At 41.0% G+C, this 14,886-nt stretch overlaps 2 protein-coding genes and 1 long non-coding RNA gene across 7 annotated transcripts in view; 1 reads left to right on the top strand and 2 right to left on the bottom strand.

Moving 5' to 3' along the window:
* Positions 1-8,062, bottom strand: part of st3gal3b (ST3 beta-galactoside alpha-2,3-sialyltransferase 3b) — a 43,942-nt gene extending 35,880 nt beyond the window's left edge. For 2 of the 4 annotated variants that reach the window (XM_056596720.1, XM_056596722.1), the window contains exons 1-2: positions 7,909-8,061; positions 930-1,080 (exon numbers count right to left, since the gene is read on the bottom strand). In XM_056596720.1, coding sequence (XP_056452695.1) covers positions 930-1,038 — 109 coding nt within the window. In that variant the 5' untranslated portion in view covers positions 1,039-1,080; positions 7,909-8,061. Of the gene's footprint in view, positions 1-929; positions 1,081-3,584; positions 4,950-7,908 lie in introns of those variants that run through there. The other 2 variants (XM_056596723.1, XM_056596721.1) reach the window with 2 other exon arrangements.
* LOC130387560 (uncharacterized) lies at positions 2,844-14,333 on the top strand. Its single transcript, XR_008896312.1, has 3 exons — positions 2,844-2,911; positions 4,401-4,442; positions 11,504-14,333. It is a non-coding gene; the product is annotated as an uncharacterized LOC130387560 (long non-coding RNA).
* LOC130387556 (lysine-specific demethylase 4A-like) overlaps positions 12,166-14,886 on the bottom strand; it is a 52,194-nt gene continuing 49,473 nt past the window's right edge. For both annotated transcript variants that reach the window (XM_056596716.1, XM_056596715.1), the window contains one exon: positions 12,166-14,653. In XM_056596716.1, coding sequence (XP_056452691.1) covers positions 14,516-14,653 — 138 coding nt within the window. In that variant the 3' untranslated portion in view covers positions 12,166-14,515. The remainder of the gene's footprint in view (positions 14,654-14,886) is intronic.

Genomic DNA, 14,886 nt, shown 5'->3' with positions numbered 1-14,886 from the left:
AAAGCTACAAAAATACAGACATTTTCAAAATCAAAATGAATGAGGATAGAACTGCGTTAAGAAATCGGCTTTTCAGATTTTAGAATTACTATTAATACATTTTTTGGGAATTGACAATGTGTCATTTCCCGCTCTACAGAGAGCAATGCATGTCATATAATGAGAATATTCTTCAGTGAAATAATTCAACTTTTAACATGGAATCCAAATAGTAGCTCTATTTGGTCTACCGTCATAAAAAAACTGAGCTATCTTATCACCATGTTGATACAAGAGCTAAGGCTGTTGAATGAAGGTCAATAAATACCTATCTCGCTGTAGACTAACATGAGTGGAACTACCAGAGAGGGGCTGGGAAAATAAATCTTCTCACCCAAAAACATTAAGACCTACAAAACAATTAAAAATGGTTCTTTGAAGAAAGGTTTTATTTTACTACAGAAAGGAAATAGAAACACAAAGAGGATCTGGGAGAAAATCAGAAACACAATACAACAGATAATATAGATATCAAACAGAAGAGGTGAATCAAGAGCAGACGTGCTTCGTCTCCACTTTCACAACAGGCCACATAGGGTGGGTGCTAGGCTAGCACACCGCTGACAACAGCACAAAGACGTAAAAAAAACCACAACTGCAACAGGTTTCTTGTTTTGTACTTGTTGACCAGTGTGTGTTTGATATAACATTGTCGGATGAAATGAGTCCTGAACCCAACAATCCAACAATAAGAAAGGAGCAATTTGATTAAGTATCCCGATTATTAATAAAATGTTTGATAAATAGTCAAAAGGTACCATTTAAAAAAACATTTTTTAAAGAGAAAAAGGCTATTCTAATAGGTTGCAGCCCCCAACCACCCTTCGACGCCAGTAAAAGAAATGCACAAAACAAAACAGTAGCAGCTGTGGCAGTGCAGGGCAACTTACGTGGCTTTTGGCCCCAAACATGCAGGTGTAGCTTCCCAGAGGAGTAGTAGATGAAGCCAAGGACCAGCATGGGGCACAGAAAGAACAGCAGCTTGTGTGATGGCTTCATGGTGTTTTCAGTTATTCACATGGCACCAGCCGAACCCGTCACCTGTGAAGACCAGATGATAAGGATGATGATGATGGTGGTCAGGCTTTCCTGCAGAATATGTGTTAGTTAAGGTGGTGGGGTTTGCCGTCAGGCCGCTAAAAAATTGTCAAAATAACAGTCAAAGAATTTGTGCAATTTGAACTTTACAAATATTTAAAAGAAAAGTTCTAAACAACATTCAAAATAACAACTGAATCAAGAACAGTTAGAGAATTTGTGCAATTTTAACTTTTAAATTATTCAAAGCCAACGTTTTCTTTTTATGACGACGAAGTTAAGGCTGCAGGCGTGTGTTGTACGGGGGGCCGCCTAAGCTGTAAAGTGCTGTGGAAACCCTGGTGGTGGACGACACCAAACACATCAAACACTACAGGGACCGGCCTTTTAGATCAGTGACTGCAAAACCATTCATTCTGAAAAGTATACTTATGTGTGTTGAAAGAGATTTTCGATTCATGACAATTATATTTTTTAACTCCATAAAAAGGAACATGTCGCTCTAAACTACTTGTTAGGGTGAAGCACAGTCAGTGATGCAGTTCTGAATTTGAATCTTGGCATCTTTGGAAAATGTAGATAGCTGCAAGTCAATTTGGATTAATACAAGAGAGATGCAAAACAATCTGAACCCAGTACAATTAAAATTACAATTAGGGCATTTGGCAGACGCTTTTATCTAAAGCGACTTAAATCGGTTAATACATATATTGACAAACCCGAGGCAGAGTCAATCATGCAAGGCGACAGCCAGCTTGTCAGGAGCAGTTACGGTTACGTGTCTTGCTCAGGGTTAGAAGACAACTGCTCTACCTCCTGAGCTAAGCCAACCTGACCTAGTACCACACATCCCTTGAGGCACCTCAAATGAACATTGAGCTAATGAATGGCTAGCCAATGGTACACTCAGGAAGTCAACCATTACTGCTGGACATTGAACACTAACTAGAAACCATCATCACTCTGAAGTGCTGTAGCATTTAATTTAAGAAAGCGCACAGACTAAAGACAATATTAACACTAATGGGTGGCCAGTGTTCCATAGTTGTAGTTAGACTTAAATCCCTTGGTCTGAACTGTAACTTTGTCAAATCGACATAAGAATATGTGAATGTAGAGATAGGAAACCAACTTAATTACTAACTTATGAATTATAACACTCCAAATAGACACAATATGGGACATAGACGGTCTAATTAAAGCATATTGTCATTAAAAACAGGCTACGATTTCTGCTATCGTTGCCACTATTTCACTGCATCTTGATAACCACACACAGGAAAAACCCAAAAGGTACCAAATGTCAGGCAGGGCTTGTTGGAACAGAGCATGTCATAAAGAATTTGTGTAAATGTAAAACACATTCTGAGAACAGCTCGGAGCAAGAGCAAATTAGGGTCTATAATAATAAAGGAATGGATGGATTGGATCACTATTAATCCAGGTTTAACGTTTAGAATTAAATACATACATTTCAAAACATGTAGGCTTCATAGCCCATGAAAAATGAAACATTATTGGATATTGGGACTTTATACCTGGAACTTTATTATTATTATTATTGATAACTGCTCAACACAATAAGAAAATATAGTGGGCAAACCACCTCAGCCTCTGTGTGTAATGTATACAACTATATGCTGCTTTCTTAGGTTGCATCTTGAAGGGGTCAAGGATGAGACAGGACAAAAGTGTAGCCGAATCATGACGTCAACATCAAGGACTTTAGCAACTCAATACATGTCACCATGAGAAAGGTAGCGTACAGCTAATAATGATGAACAGTAGACTGAGGCTGGACGAGGACCACACTAAACAATGTGTCCACCACCAGGTATATGCTCATTCGAACCAGAGGATTGCCAAAACCCAAAACCAACATCTCATTAATCTGGGAAAATTCTTAATATGACATGAGTTTGACTCGTTTTTCGTTTGTTCAGTTTAATAACGGACCAAAGATGAAGGGCTAATTTAGCAGCTAACAGAGGAAATAACGGAAATCGGCTGTCCCATAATTCAATGCTAGACTCGAGTACGACTGCTACATGGTAGTTTAGTGGTTTATCCGCGCTGTGATACGGTCTGAGTTAAGTGGAAAACAAATGTATGTAGGAAACAGACAAGCAGAGCATATTAGAACAACACTAGTGTATAAAAAACCCTATGGCGACTTTCGCTGAGCTAGCGGTAGCGTGTTAGTAGGCCAGGTCTAGGTCTCCTCGGCAGGCCTGCGTCGAGCTACAGTCAATGGAAATGTGGCCAGAGGTGGTGGTCCAGTAGCGTTATATGATTGACCAAACGTTTCACACGCAGATATAGCCATACATTACATTGCACAGAAAAAAATAACCGCATCATCTTTTCGGTCGTCGTTCAAAACGCTAGGCTGCATTCCCGTTCACATGAAAAACCCGACTGTTGGTTAACCATCGTTGTCGACTGCTAAAGAAACAATGTCGTAATAATTTGCTATATAATTCACATAGGTCGGATGGTGACGTTACCTTTTCCCGTTCCGTATCTCAAATCCGTTTGGGAGGAAAACAAACCGACTTAACGTGAATAACAGGAGGGTCGACCGTACGACCGTGTCTTCCCTCCCTTCCCCACCACCATCATGTAGAGATCCACGACAGAGCACCGGCGGTGTGTTCGCTCAAGACGTCCAGCCACCGTGGCCGCTCGTCTCCCACTCCACCCTCAAGACGCGTTTACCAAACCGCTTCCCCCCACCACATCACCATCCAAAGGAAATACTGTGATAATGTTTTGCAGCAGGTTTCTTCCGTTTCAGTAACAGTTTGCTTCCTCGGCGTCACATGTCACTGCTTTTCATTTAAGATGCAGGTCCGTTTATATGCAAAGGAATGAACGTCGGCTACTTTTACATTTTGTGCCCTTCCCGTGGTGGTTCGCTCAACTCGTCACGGGTGACCGTGTAGCCTCTCTCACTGGAATCTCCCCTATTGTTTCTTATTTGGCAGAGAATGTCGCTTTTTGGGGTAGTCCTACTTTTTTTAGGTACTTTTTGAGATGGGCAAAAGTAATTGGCAGCTGGAGAAGACGGTTTCAAAGACTGGAAGTGTAACTTCGCTTTAAAAGACTAAATTGCTTTAAAAGCCTGATATACTTGAAATATCAAAAATGTAAAACATTTAAGATATTTGTGAATAGTGACTCATAATGAAATATGATATATAGCCTATTGTACAAAAAAAGATCAGACAAATTATACATTTATATTATATATTAAGCGTATTATGTGTATAGTTACATTATATAGCACTCATGTAATCAATTTACCCATCCATCTCCAACAGTGTCCGAGTTCTAACGGCAGTCAAGAAGACGCCCTAAAAAAGGTAACCGTGTTAACAGTATCTCCTCAACACTGGCCCCATGCTCTGGGCCAGGTTTTTGTGTGTCTTTCTGACTGATGACACCAGCTTATGTTACAACAGCAGCTCAATGGCACCTGTACTTCTCACATGCTCAGATTGCCTGGTTGATTCGATTTCCTAGCCTGAATCGTATCCTGTGCATTCCCACCTCGTTAATATTATACATAAGCAGTTTGGCCGAGAGCCAAAGCTGGAGGGCATTAGGGTGCGTGGTTAAGGCAGGGGAAGGGAAGGGGGCGAGTATGTTCCATTTGACACTGGCGACTCTGGTAACATAGCATACAGATTCATCAATATTGATTCAGGCCGGGAATACAATAGGCTCTTCCACTGTTGTCCACTGTGTAAGAATTAAGGAGATAAATGCACATTACACACACACAAACACCGAAACAAAATTTTCTGCGCAGTTCACCTGAAACTATTTCTTTAGTCAGATAACTGAACAATAGCCTAAATAGTTTGGAAATGTTTTAAACTATTTTGGTCTCTCACATGGGTTCCAAACACTATTTCCTTTGTTATGGTCAAGGGCTTCCCTCCGAGGAGGGAGCCCTGAATAACTGACCCACATGAGGCTAAGACGCACATTATTGCAAATTACATACACTCTGCATCCCAATATAAATGTAATGCAAAGCGATGCTACAACTGACTTATTGGATTGGAAAGGTACACAGGCGTTTTCACTGTTAACACTGGTTAACCTCCGAGTCCCAACTTCTGCCACTGCCAAACTACCAGCCGCCCCTAACTGAAAGCAGTGTTTCCCCCAGCACTGTATGGTTAAGGTGGCCGCCTTAACAACAATAGGGCCCCTCCTTGACTACTAATGTAAAAAAATGTAAAAAAATCTCGTAGGGAAAGACAACATATTTCCATCAGGTGCAAAAAATAAAGATAAATAATGCATTGGTAATACTGTTAACAACAATAGTCGTGCCATAAAGCTTTTTGAATGGAATTGAAACTGCGGCATCAGGCGGTTCTACTGTTTATATTATTGCGCACTGAAACCCTCACTGAGGACGGCAGGGCCAAGAGACAAACCCTTTTGGGGTTTGTTAACTTGGATAAACCCACTGCTGATCCACTATTTTGGCCCCTTCAGGTCATTTTCAAAGGCTGAAACTTTCTTTCATGGAAGTTAGGAACTTTTTTAAAATCCAAATGGGATGCATTTGATTGACGCACCCACAAATACACAGGGTGGTCACAGTATGACGTGCACTGTGTCAGGACGCTTGGGGAAGATTTTCGCTCAGGTGTTACCTATGGCTATAAATGTCTCCCTTCTCAACTGCTGTGTGGCTGTGGTGTGTGTGTCTGTGTGTTTTTACACTCCCAGATAAGACGTTCTGTCTATAGACTCTAGAAATTGCAATATAAGAAGTGAACAGACAATTTCTCACCTCGACAAGCAACGGCAGGTCATTCGTTTTGTCACATAAAAACCTTTAAATTCAAACATTGCGCCGACCGGCATATAAACACACATGTCACGTGATCTTAAAGAGACAGCGTCCCTAGAACACAACGAAAACATGTCAATAACACAGTATGGTGAATTATGTCTATAGAGTCCACCACAAGTCTACACTTTGTTGCTCAAATGTAATATTACTCTCCTCCTTGAGCCTCCCTAAATGTCTTTACACTTTGTTGCTCTTTGTTTTCTCTGTATGCGTGTGATTGTAGGCTACTGCTGCCTGTCTTGGCCAGGACACTTGAAGAGATGTTTAATTTCAATGATGATTATTATTTTCAACTAACCAATAGTAGTTGCCATGCATTTTAAAATGTCAATGTACTTTTGAGCCCTGAATAACAGTAAAATCTATTTAATGATTTGCATGCAGAGTATACAACACTTACCATTGAACAATTACTCCTGTTACCCATACATTTACAAATTTCAATGTCATCAAATGCTCACACACTAGCTGCTTTCAGACACACGTGTAGGTCCTGATATTGTCCTGATGGGCCGTATGTGTGAACAACATATCCTGACATTTGTACTGTGAAAATCTCCTGAATAATACTACCCCTAAGCTAGTATTTTCTCCGTAAATGTAAATTACCTTATATGTGTATGAGGAGTAGAAAGTCTGTATTTCTCACACCACTTCAATGGGCTGGTTGATGACGCTTCTGCATGTCATTGAGTACCCCCCTAAATGATAATCAGCCTGTTGCCTTTTGTTTGCTGAATGGTTAAAAAATATTTAAATGTTGGCACTGCTTTTAAGAGTAATTTGTGGTGAACGCTAAAAGGTCTTATATAATCCTAAAAGTACACTTCATGCAATAAATAACAATAAATGAGTTCACAGCTGTACGTGTACCAAAAATGTCAGCTGAACATTATAGGCTCCCGTCGTTCCACTCCCTGTTTTCTCAGTTAAAAACAGAAATCAACTACATTTGTCCAAGTGTTAGTTATATGCGAAATGAAGCAAAATAATACGCTCTCTTTCTCCAGTAACGCAGTCGTTCTTGACGCATTTCTTCTTCGTCGTTTATTCTGTTTGTCCCTAACTCATGCTCCATTCTTTCATCGATCGATGCTTCGGATTTGGTTGATGCAACGGAATATACGATGCATGCATAATTTTAGCGACATTTAAGATGATCGCGATTAGTTCGGCCCATTCTGCCTCCATTTTGTCTATGGTCAAATCAAAATATCTCGCCCCTTGCCAGCACACCCCCCTAAACCCCCCGTTGATTCTACTGATGTCTAAACTACATCGATGTCCGCACATAAAGCATGAAGTGTGAATCACCCTCAGGGTAGTATCTCCTGATATACAAATGCGGCAAAATGTGTGAAACTGGCTTATAAGTATAAAATGATTGTGCTTGCTTCATAACGTAAGGAGGAAATTATTATGCTTGCTTCATTACGTAATAGCTGAACCAAAATGTTATGCGTTTCATTATTGGCAAAATGTTATTATATTACTCACTCAGAAATTTGTCACATTATCTACTGGGGATTCCACATTATTGCTATAGGTTTAATTACAACTAGAGGTTGAGTGAGCGCAACGAGTGCACGGAAACTCTAGTAGTAGTAAAAAGGGATTAATACATCAGAAGGATGTATTAAGGATCAATCAAATATAATCAACTCGTGTGTTATCTTAAAAAAATCTTTTCAGCATCTGTATAGAATAAATAGAATTCCGTTTTTTTCAAGATCATATTTAAATTAATCTCACTGAGGACAGCCAATGTATGCACATGGATTTATTTTTTCTTTCATATAGAATGAAACCAAATGTCACTAGCGAACAGTAAGCAATGGATTAAAAAAGAAAAAATGTATGAGGAGGGTCGACATAAAAAATGTTTTTTACACCAATATCATCATAAGTCATTGAATGTGTCTAACATCCATCATATTTATAACAAATATTACCTTGTGAAGTAGTCAGAGTCACTTCCCTTTCTCAGCCTTTTAAAATGTTAAGGACACTCTTCATGAAGTTCATAAAGAAAAGAAATGAAGCCTGGACCATGAAGAGTAGCAGGGCACTGAACTGTGTGCAAGGCAAGGGTCAGCTGTCATGAGGGCTTTCTAATGTACCCGACACATTGCTTAATAATTAACAGGGCGCATTCCAAAAATAATGTTCCTATTATCTATATGTCGAAAAATAAACAACCTTTTTGTTTTTCTATAAATACAAAAAACTGATTGAGATTACATGGAAAAAAAAAAATTAAGCTGATCAATACACAAATATTTGGTTAATTGAAACATCTTCCAGCGTTTTGTATATTTCTATTCAAGTACGTGCTTACTTAATGTTAAGTTTTCTGGAAACTACATAAAATTTAGTTTTTCATGACATGGTGTGATAATCTTTCACACTGATCAAATACTTGCATTCATGTTCTGCACCTTAGGCTAATGTGTTTTGAAAGTTTCAAACCAAAAACACCCCTTCCCTCCCTTCAGGCATCCTTCAAAAGCTACTCCCCAAAAACACATGACTAGCTCGCTAGCTTTAGCAATAGGATTGCTTAGCCTTCTGGAAGACCCCTGTCATGCACGATGAGTGGACTAGCAGAGTGTGCGCAGCCAATTATTTAATTCTGGCCAAACAAAATGTTTATTTTCTTTGTGTGAATATTTGTTTTATTTATTGTAGTCACGATGTTAAGAGAATTTCAACAAATAAGACAAAATTGCTTCTTAATAAAATGCCTACCCTCAGTTTAATTAATCCATTGAACAAAATTATGGTGGCATAGAAAAGATCCCAGCGAGAGAGAGGGATGTGGAAAGATTGCATGCTGGTGGTCCCAGATTTCTCAGACGATTATGAGCTTGATTCATCATGTGACCAGGGCCTTAGGGGAACCCATAGGCTTAGGGTGACCCTCCGTGGTGTGCTGCCCTCTCATGAGCAGCTAACAGACACAGAGAACAGTGAAAGATAGCAGGGGAGATGCAAATTACAACCAAAAGCAAGCATTATGCAAAAGAGAAGAACAGTCAAAGGCTGTTTGCTGAATGCTCTTCAAGAAACGTGAAACTATCATACAACTGTGTGACCAATGGAATGCCAAAGAGAGGCCTTTGGGAGAGTGCAGTCTTAATATGGTGTGGTGTGCTAAGCCAATGTTTGGTGTATGAAAGGATAGTATGGTGAGTTAAGATATGGTTTCTTGGATCTGGTGTGGTGCATTGCAGGAAGCACAGCAACAAACCATACGCTCAATTCACTCCCTCTGACCCTTATTTATCTCAGACCGGTAATCTACGAATGGGACACAACATATCGACAAAAGTGCTCCGCACCTCAAACGCGCACACACACACACACACACACACACACACACACACACACACACACACACACACACACACACACACACACACACTGAGGCTCATTTAGTAGGGGCCTTATCGTGACAGGGTTGGAGCATAGCGGTAGCTGCCAGAAGACTACTCAGCCTTCATCGGCACAGGCTTGAGTTAGGGAGAGAACCAGCGGCAAGACATGTAGCAGCATGCAGCTCTGGAACAGCAGCACCTCGGGATGTTGCTGTTTGGAGATTGAGTCTAATGTGAGGTTAATGTACCTGACTAAGGGGCTTGCAAAGACAACCAGCACACAACTAAGATCATGCATTTGGATAAGGTTTGTCAATTTTGGGTTTACCTGAAGGGGCATTGTGTAATCTTTTAATAAACAGTTAGTCAAATAGTCTGAAGCCTTATCATTAGCTCAGTTAATTGACTGCGAAAACATATCAAGGAGTCCTTTTCTACGTGTCCGCTCTCTGGTCATGCATAATTCAGTGGAAACGTTAGCTCCAGTCCAGGGATCTTGTTGTAGTTCAATCAAGTTAAGGTCTTCATTGAATTACAGCCAGGCGAAGGCAAAGGCGAAGTCAGTCCACAGAGGAAGAGGGGAATCCAGTCGTACCGGTAGCCCTGCGTGGATTGGCTGGCCGCAAGGATTTCTGGTGATCTGAGGATCTCGGAGAGCCCTGGATGGGGGTACATAGGGCTCACCCAGGCACAGCATGGATGCATGCTGTTACTGGGTCCACCCTTGGACATACTTTTTACGTTTTCGTTCATCCCTTGTGCTGATATTTTCCATCCAAGCCCTTATTTTTTGTATGCATGACTGCTCACTGCTATCTAATTTCCTGTCAAAGTCTGCTAATCTTGCTATTGCACAATGTAATACGCCTAGTTAATAGTGTCAGGCTCACTAGCATATTTGCTTTATTTGTCACTCGACCGCACACACAAACACAAATGTAATACTGGCTTGTGCGCGGGTCAATCAATGGTGTTCTCACTGATCATTTCATGTGACATTGTGTTTGACTTCGCAATACTTTCTTTACAGTGATAACAGCGAAGCATTGAATGATATTTACACGAGGAACTGAGCAACTGTCAGACGATAGAATATTATCCATGTTACTTGAGTGGCAGCTAGGAAGGTGAAAGAGAGATGATTAGGCTAGCATTTGAAAAGACAAGAAATACATACCAGTCATATCAGATAAAAATGAGCTTCAAATATCCTTGGCTCTCTTGGTGTTTCCGTTTTTTCAGAAATGTTGCATTTTGATGTTTATGTTACATTCGATGTTAATGACACTCACATTTTTCAATTTAACTGAAAATAGGCTTGGAAAAAACACATTTCTCTATACGGCTCTAATTCTACTTGAGATGAATCGAAGGTCCAACACTGCATAACTTGAGGAGGTTAATCCCATGTCCGTGCTGAAGAGATCAGTGTTTTCCATCGCTGTAACTCAACCCCTGTAACAAAGACATCTGTCAATTCATGGGTTCCATTGAAATCCAATGTAAAATGACCTTCACCTGATTGGTCCCTGAATGGCTATCACACGACACAGAAGAGCAAGACTCTAGACTAGAGGGAAACTTCTTTCTTTACTTTTGGTACTCCTTCACAACAAAGTCTTCTATTGTGTTTCCTTGAATGTTGCTTATTATTGTTGGGAAAATATTTCCGTAAACTGCATGCAAAATCAAAACGTGCATCACAAAGAACCATGAGTGTTTATGTCAAGTTTGTGTGTGCGTTTGTGTGTGAGTGTGTGTGTGTGTGTCATAACACAACCCAAATACAAGATAAACATAGAGAACTTTAGGGAAGCACAGCTGCTGCACCACAGATACGAGCGAACAACAACAGGTTACGAGGAGGTGAGATGGTGTGGAGGGAGGGAGGGAGGGAGGGGGAGAGAGAGAGAGAGAGAGAGAGAGAGAGAGAGAGAGAGAGAGAGAGAGAGAGAGAGAGAGAGAGAGAGAGAGCGCAGAGCTAGATGGAGATAAAGCAGAACTGAGCAACATGACACACCAAAATAACAGTCAAGACAGCATATCTACATACAGAAAGTTTTTGCTGTTATATCACAAATATATATATGTATAACAAAATGTGCTCGCCCATTTTGTTGTTGAACTGGACTTCCTGATTCCCAGCCCCTCCTCCCTCCTCCCTCCACAGGTGACAGCAGTACAACAGTACAAAGGCAAACAGGGCTGGATGGTCCAAGGCCAGTCTGTCAACAGATGTTGAAACGATCCACGGTGGACAGGGAAGACTGCTGGATCTTTACATGGGAGAAATAGGCCATTAGGGCTCACTAGTAAGGGCATTCGACCTAACCCTAACCAAGTAAAATGTTGCCTAAACCCAACCTGGTAGTTGAGCTGCCCTACCAAGTCGTTTTATGGCCCACCACCCTTTGAAAATAATAAGTCCACTAAGTCTGAAATCTAATACAGGTCATGAACCCTGGTCCTAGGTGAATGTCCCGTGTTTGACCCGTTCATCCACCACCAATCCCTCCTGACATGTACTTTGTGGCACTTTCTACCATGTCACCTGACTTGAGTCGGCTTTCTGTCAGAAAGGGCTTTCAGGTAGAGTGCTGCGTGGCGAGACGCAGCGCTCTGGCCAGAAGGTGGGATGTGCACACAGCTACTCTTTTGAACATTGAGACTGGAAGAGAGCCATTTATCTGCCAGCTGTTTTATGTGTGAGACAGGTTGCTCCATGTCACTCCCTTGTATATGAGAGAGAGCGAGAGCGAGAGAGAGAGAAAAAGGACACTTGCAAAGATGTTATTTGGCCTTAGAGGACTACACATCCGGCCAGCACTCCAGCCCCGGGAACTGCCGCGCTACTATACTAATATATAGCATATATTATTATATAGTCAAGGATATCCGATAGATATAAGGGCTGTTAATCAATAGATCTATTTTGGTAACCTTGGTGTGGAGCAGCTTCTGTGGATATGCTGCTCACCCACCAGGGATGCTTCGGGCCACAGCAACATCACATTAAAATCATGAGCATTAGGAACCAATTAACTGTATGTGGAGGAGCTAGATCAGGAGCTCCTAAGGAGATCAGGAGCTGGATCAGGAGCTACTAAGGAGCTACATCAACAGCTACGAAGGAGTTAGATCAAGAGCTACGAAGGAGTTAGATCAGGAGCTACTAAGGAGATCAGGTGCTACTAAAGGAGATCAGGATCTACTTAGGAGCTAGATCCAGAGCTACGAAGGAGCTAGATCATGAAAGCATTTTTGAAATGACTTAATGTAAAAGTTATGCAAGATAATCTAATCTTGGTCTGCAATGATGAATACCAATCTCAACAGCCAAAGGACGACTTGGTGCTATTCACATACCTTTCCTATAGTTTGTATTGTATGCAATACAACACTCTCGGGCAAGTAGTGGTTAACACCACTTTTCAAGGATTCTTGGAAATGGAATTGCTGATAAAAAAATAAAACAAAAATAAACCCTGATGTGCTGTTAGTGTTACTACATAACCCAACTGATCAATTACACAACTTAATAACACTATGCCGACAAATATAGAAGCGTATTACCGAAAGCAGACAAAGCATTTTTCCCCAGCTGACAAAACCGTCAACCACACCCATCTCCTATACGAGATGTTGGTGCAATGCCAAGGGGCCAGGAGTCATGTTTGTACTAAATACTCAATAGCACCCGGCATAGTTTCATCATGCAGGTCCCTAAGGCCATGAAGAGAAGATGGAATTTAAGTGAACAGTTCAGCAGAAAGGTAGGCATCAACATGATGTCCGAACTTGAACGCTGGAAGCATTCCACTCCTACCACTAGTACCAAGCTCTTATGTTGGCAGATGCATCTTAAATCGATTTACTCTCAGACACAAAGGCTCATCCGTTTTTGTCCAAACTTTACTCAAGTGGTTAAGTTTACAAAATGTGTACAGAATGGTACAGCAGATTGAAACAAAGCACCAGCAGTTGTGGACAAATGATCAATTTCAAATGTGGGCCTCTCCGCATTATTCATTTTTTAATAACGCATTTAATAAACAAGTCGCAATTTAACTATTAACGAGGCTTAATCATCGGCCTTCAGGGACGCGTTATCCAGTAAAACAAAAACACTTAAAGCAATCTATTTATTCCATTATGAACCTGAAATTGATAAAAGACAATGGCCAAAAAACATTGTTAGGTCAATAGGGATAAGGGTTACGGTAGAAGTGCTTTCCGTTGAACTAAGTGCTTGGATACCACCCAGTCCCCCCAAAACAGTATTAGAGCACATTTAAGTCCAGAGGAATTTTAAATACTGACCCAACCACAGAAAATAAATAAAGATCTGAGATTTCTAGCACTTAATGCCCAGCAAAGCTTTTGTAAAAAAATAGGAGTTCTCAAACTCAACCTAGCAATCATAAATAAGGTAAAACAGTCAAAATGTGAAACCATACATTCCATCGTTGATAAATATGAAATGGCCTGATAAGACTTTAGGCATGTCTCCTTAACCTAGTCTATTTAGCTTGGTCATCACAGTTAAACCACACACAACAAAGTCTGCATATTGGTTGTAGTTCATTCATTAATTCCTATACTGTAAACCTGGGAGGTAAAAAGACTGCCTAACTGTTATAACTTATTCCTACAGGATTTTCCATTTTGTTTGGGGTCCCTCTGTTTAATATTTCCACAGATCTAGATGCATTGACTTTTATTGAGTGGATTTTTCAATACACTGAAATAGGCCTATACATAAAATCCGCCATGTCGACCAAAGATTATTTCCAATATTGTAACCAAACAAATGTAATTGATTTTATTTTTTTACAGTGTATGAAGTCTGGTTTGTAAAATTAACAAATAAAGATATTTTTCTATCATGTCACCATTTATTTCCTTCAAAAAAATGAGATCCCTACAGAATAAACAAAACCTAAAATAAGGTTTGAGAGAAACTGGTGTAAACTGGTGTGAACACACACACACACACACACAGAAATGTCACTGAAAGTCCCAGCCGTAGTTTATAAATAATTAGCCCTAAGGACTGTGGAAGCCTCGCTCCGCGGGGAGAAGGACGAGGCAGGGGGCTCGGAGGTCAGGCTCGGAGGTCGGGCCCTCTTCACTCTGCAGGCCCCGCGCCGGAGCCCTGGGACCGGCTCCTGTCTGTCCAGAGCTACTCCATGATGGCCCGGTACACCATGGGTTCGATGTAGTCCTCCCGGTACCGGGAGTTGATGACCCGCTGCCTCTTGGACGTCTGCTTCACCTCCTTCTCCGTGAAGATCTTGAAACGCATGTCTGACGCCACTGACTGAGGGACGAGCGGAGAAGCACACGTCAAAAGTCACGCAATGTCACCCTACGCCATTCCATTCTAATGCAAGAGAGTAGTGCGGTTTCAGCAGATGGAAATACGTAACCTCTGCAACAACGACCCTGGTTCTTCAAACAAAATTACATCAGCTCATTGGAGATAGCATCTCCTGGACCACGGACGCTGATGGTCTCAAACCAAGTTTATGTCCTTGGGTGCACACCTCTCCA

This window comes from Gadus chalcogrammus, chromosome 8 (genome assembly GCF_026213295.1).
Source record: "Gadus chalcogrammus isolate NIFS_2021 chromosome 8, NIFS_Gcha_1.0, whole genome shotgun sequence".
Classification (NCBI taxonomy): domain Eukaryota; kingdom Metazoa; phylum Chordata; class Actinopteri; order Gadiformes; family Gadidae; genus Gadus; species Gadus chalcogrammus.
This window is presented reverse-complemented; position numbering and strand designations above follow the sequence as displayed.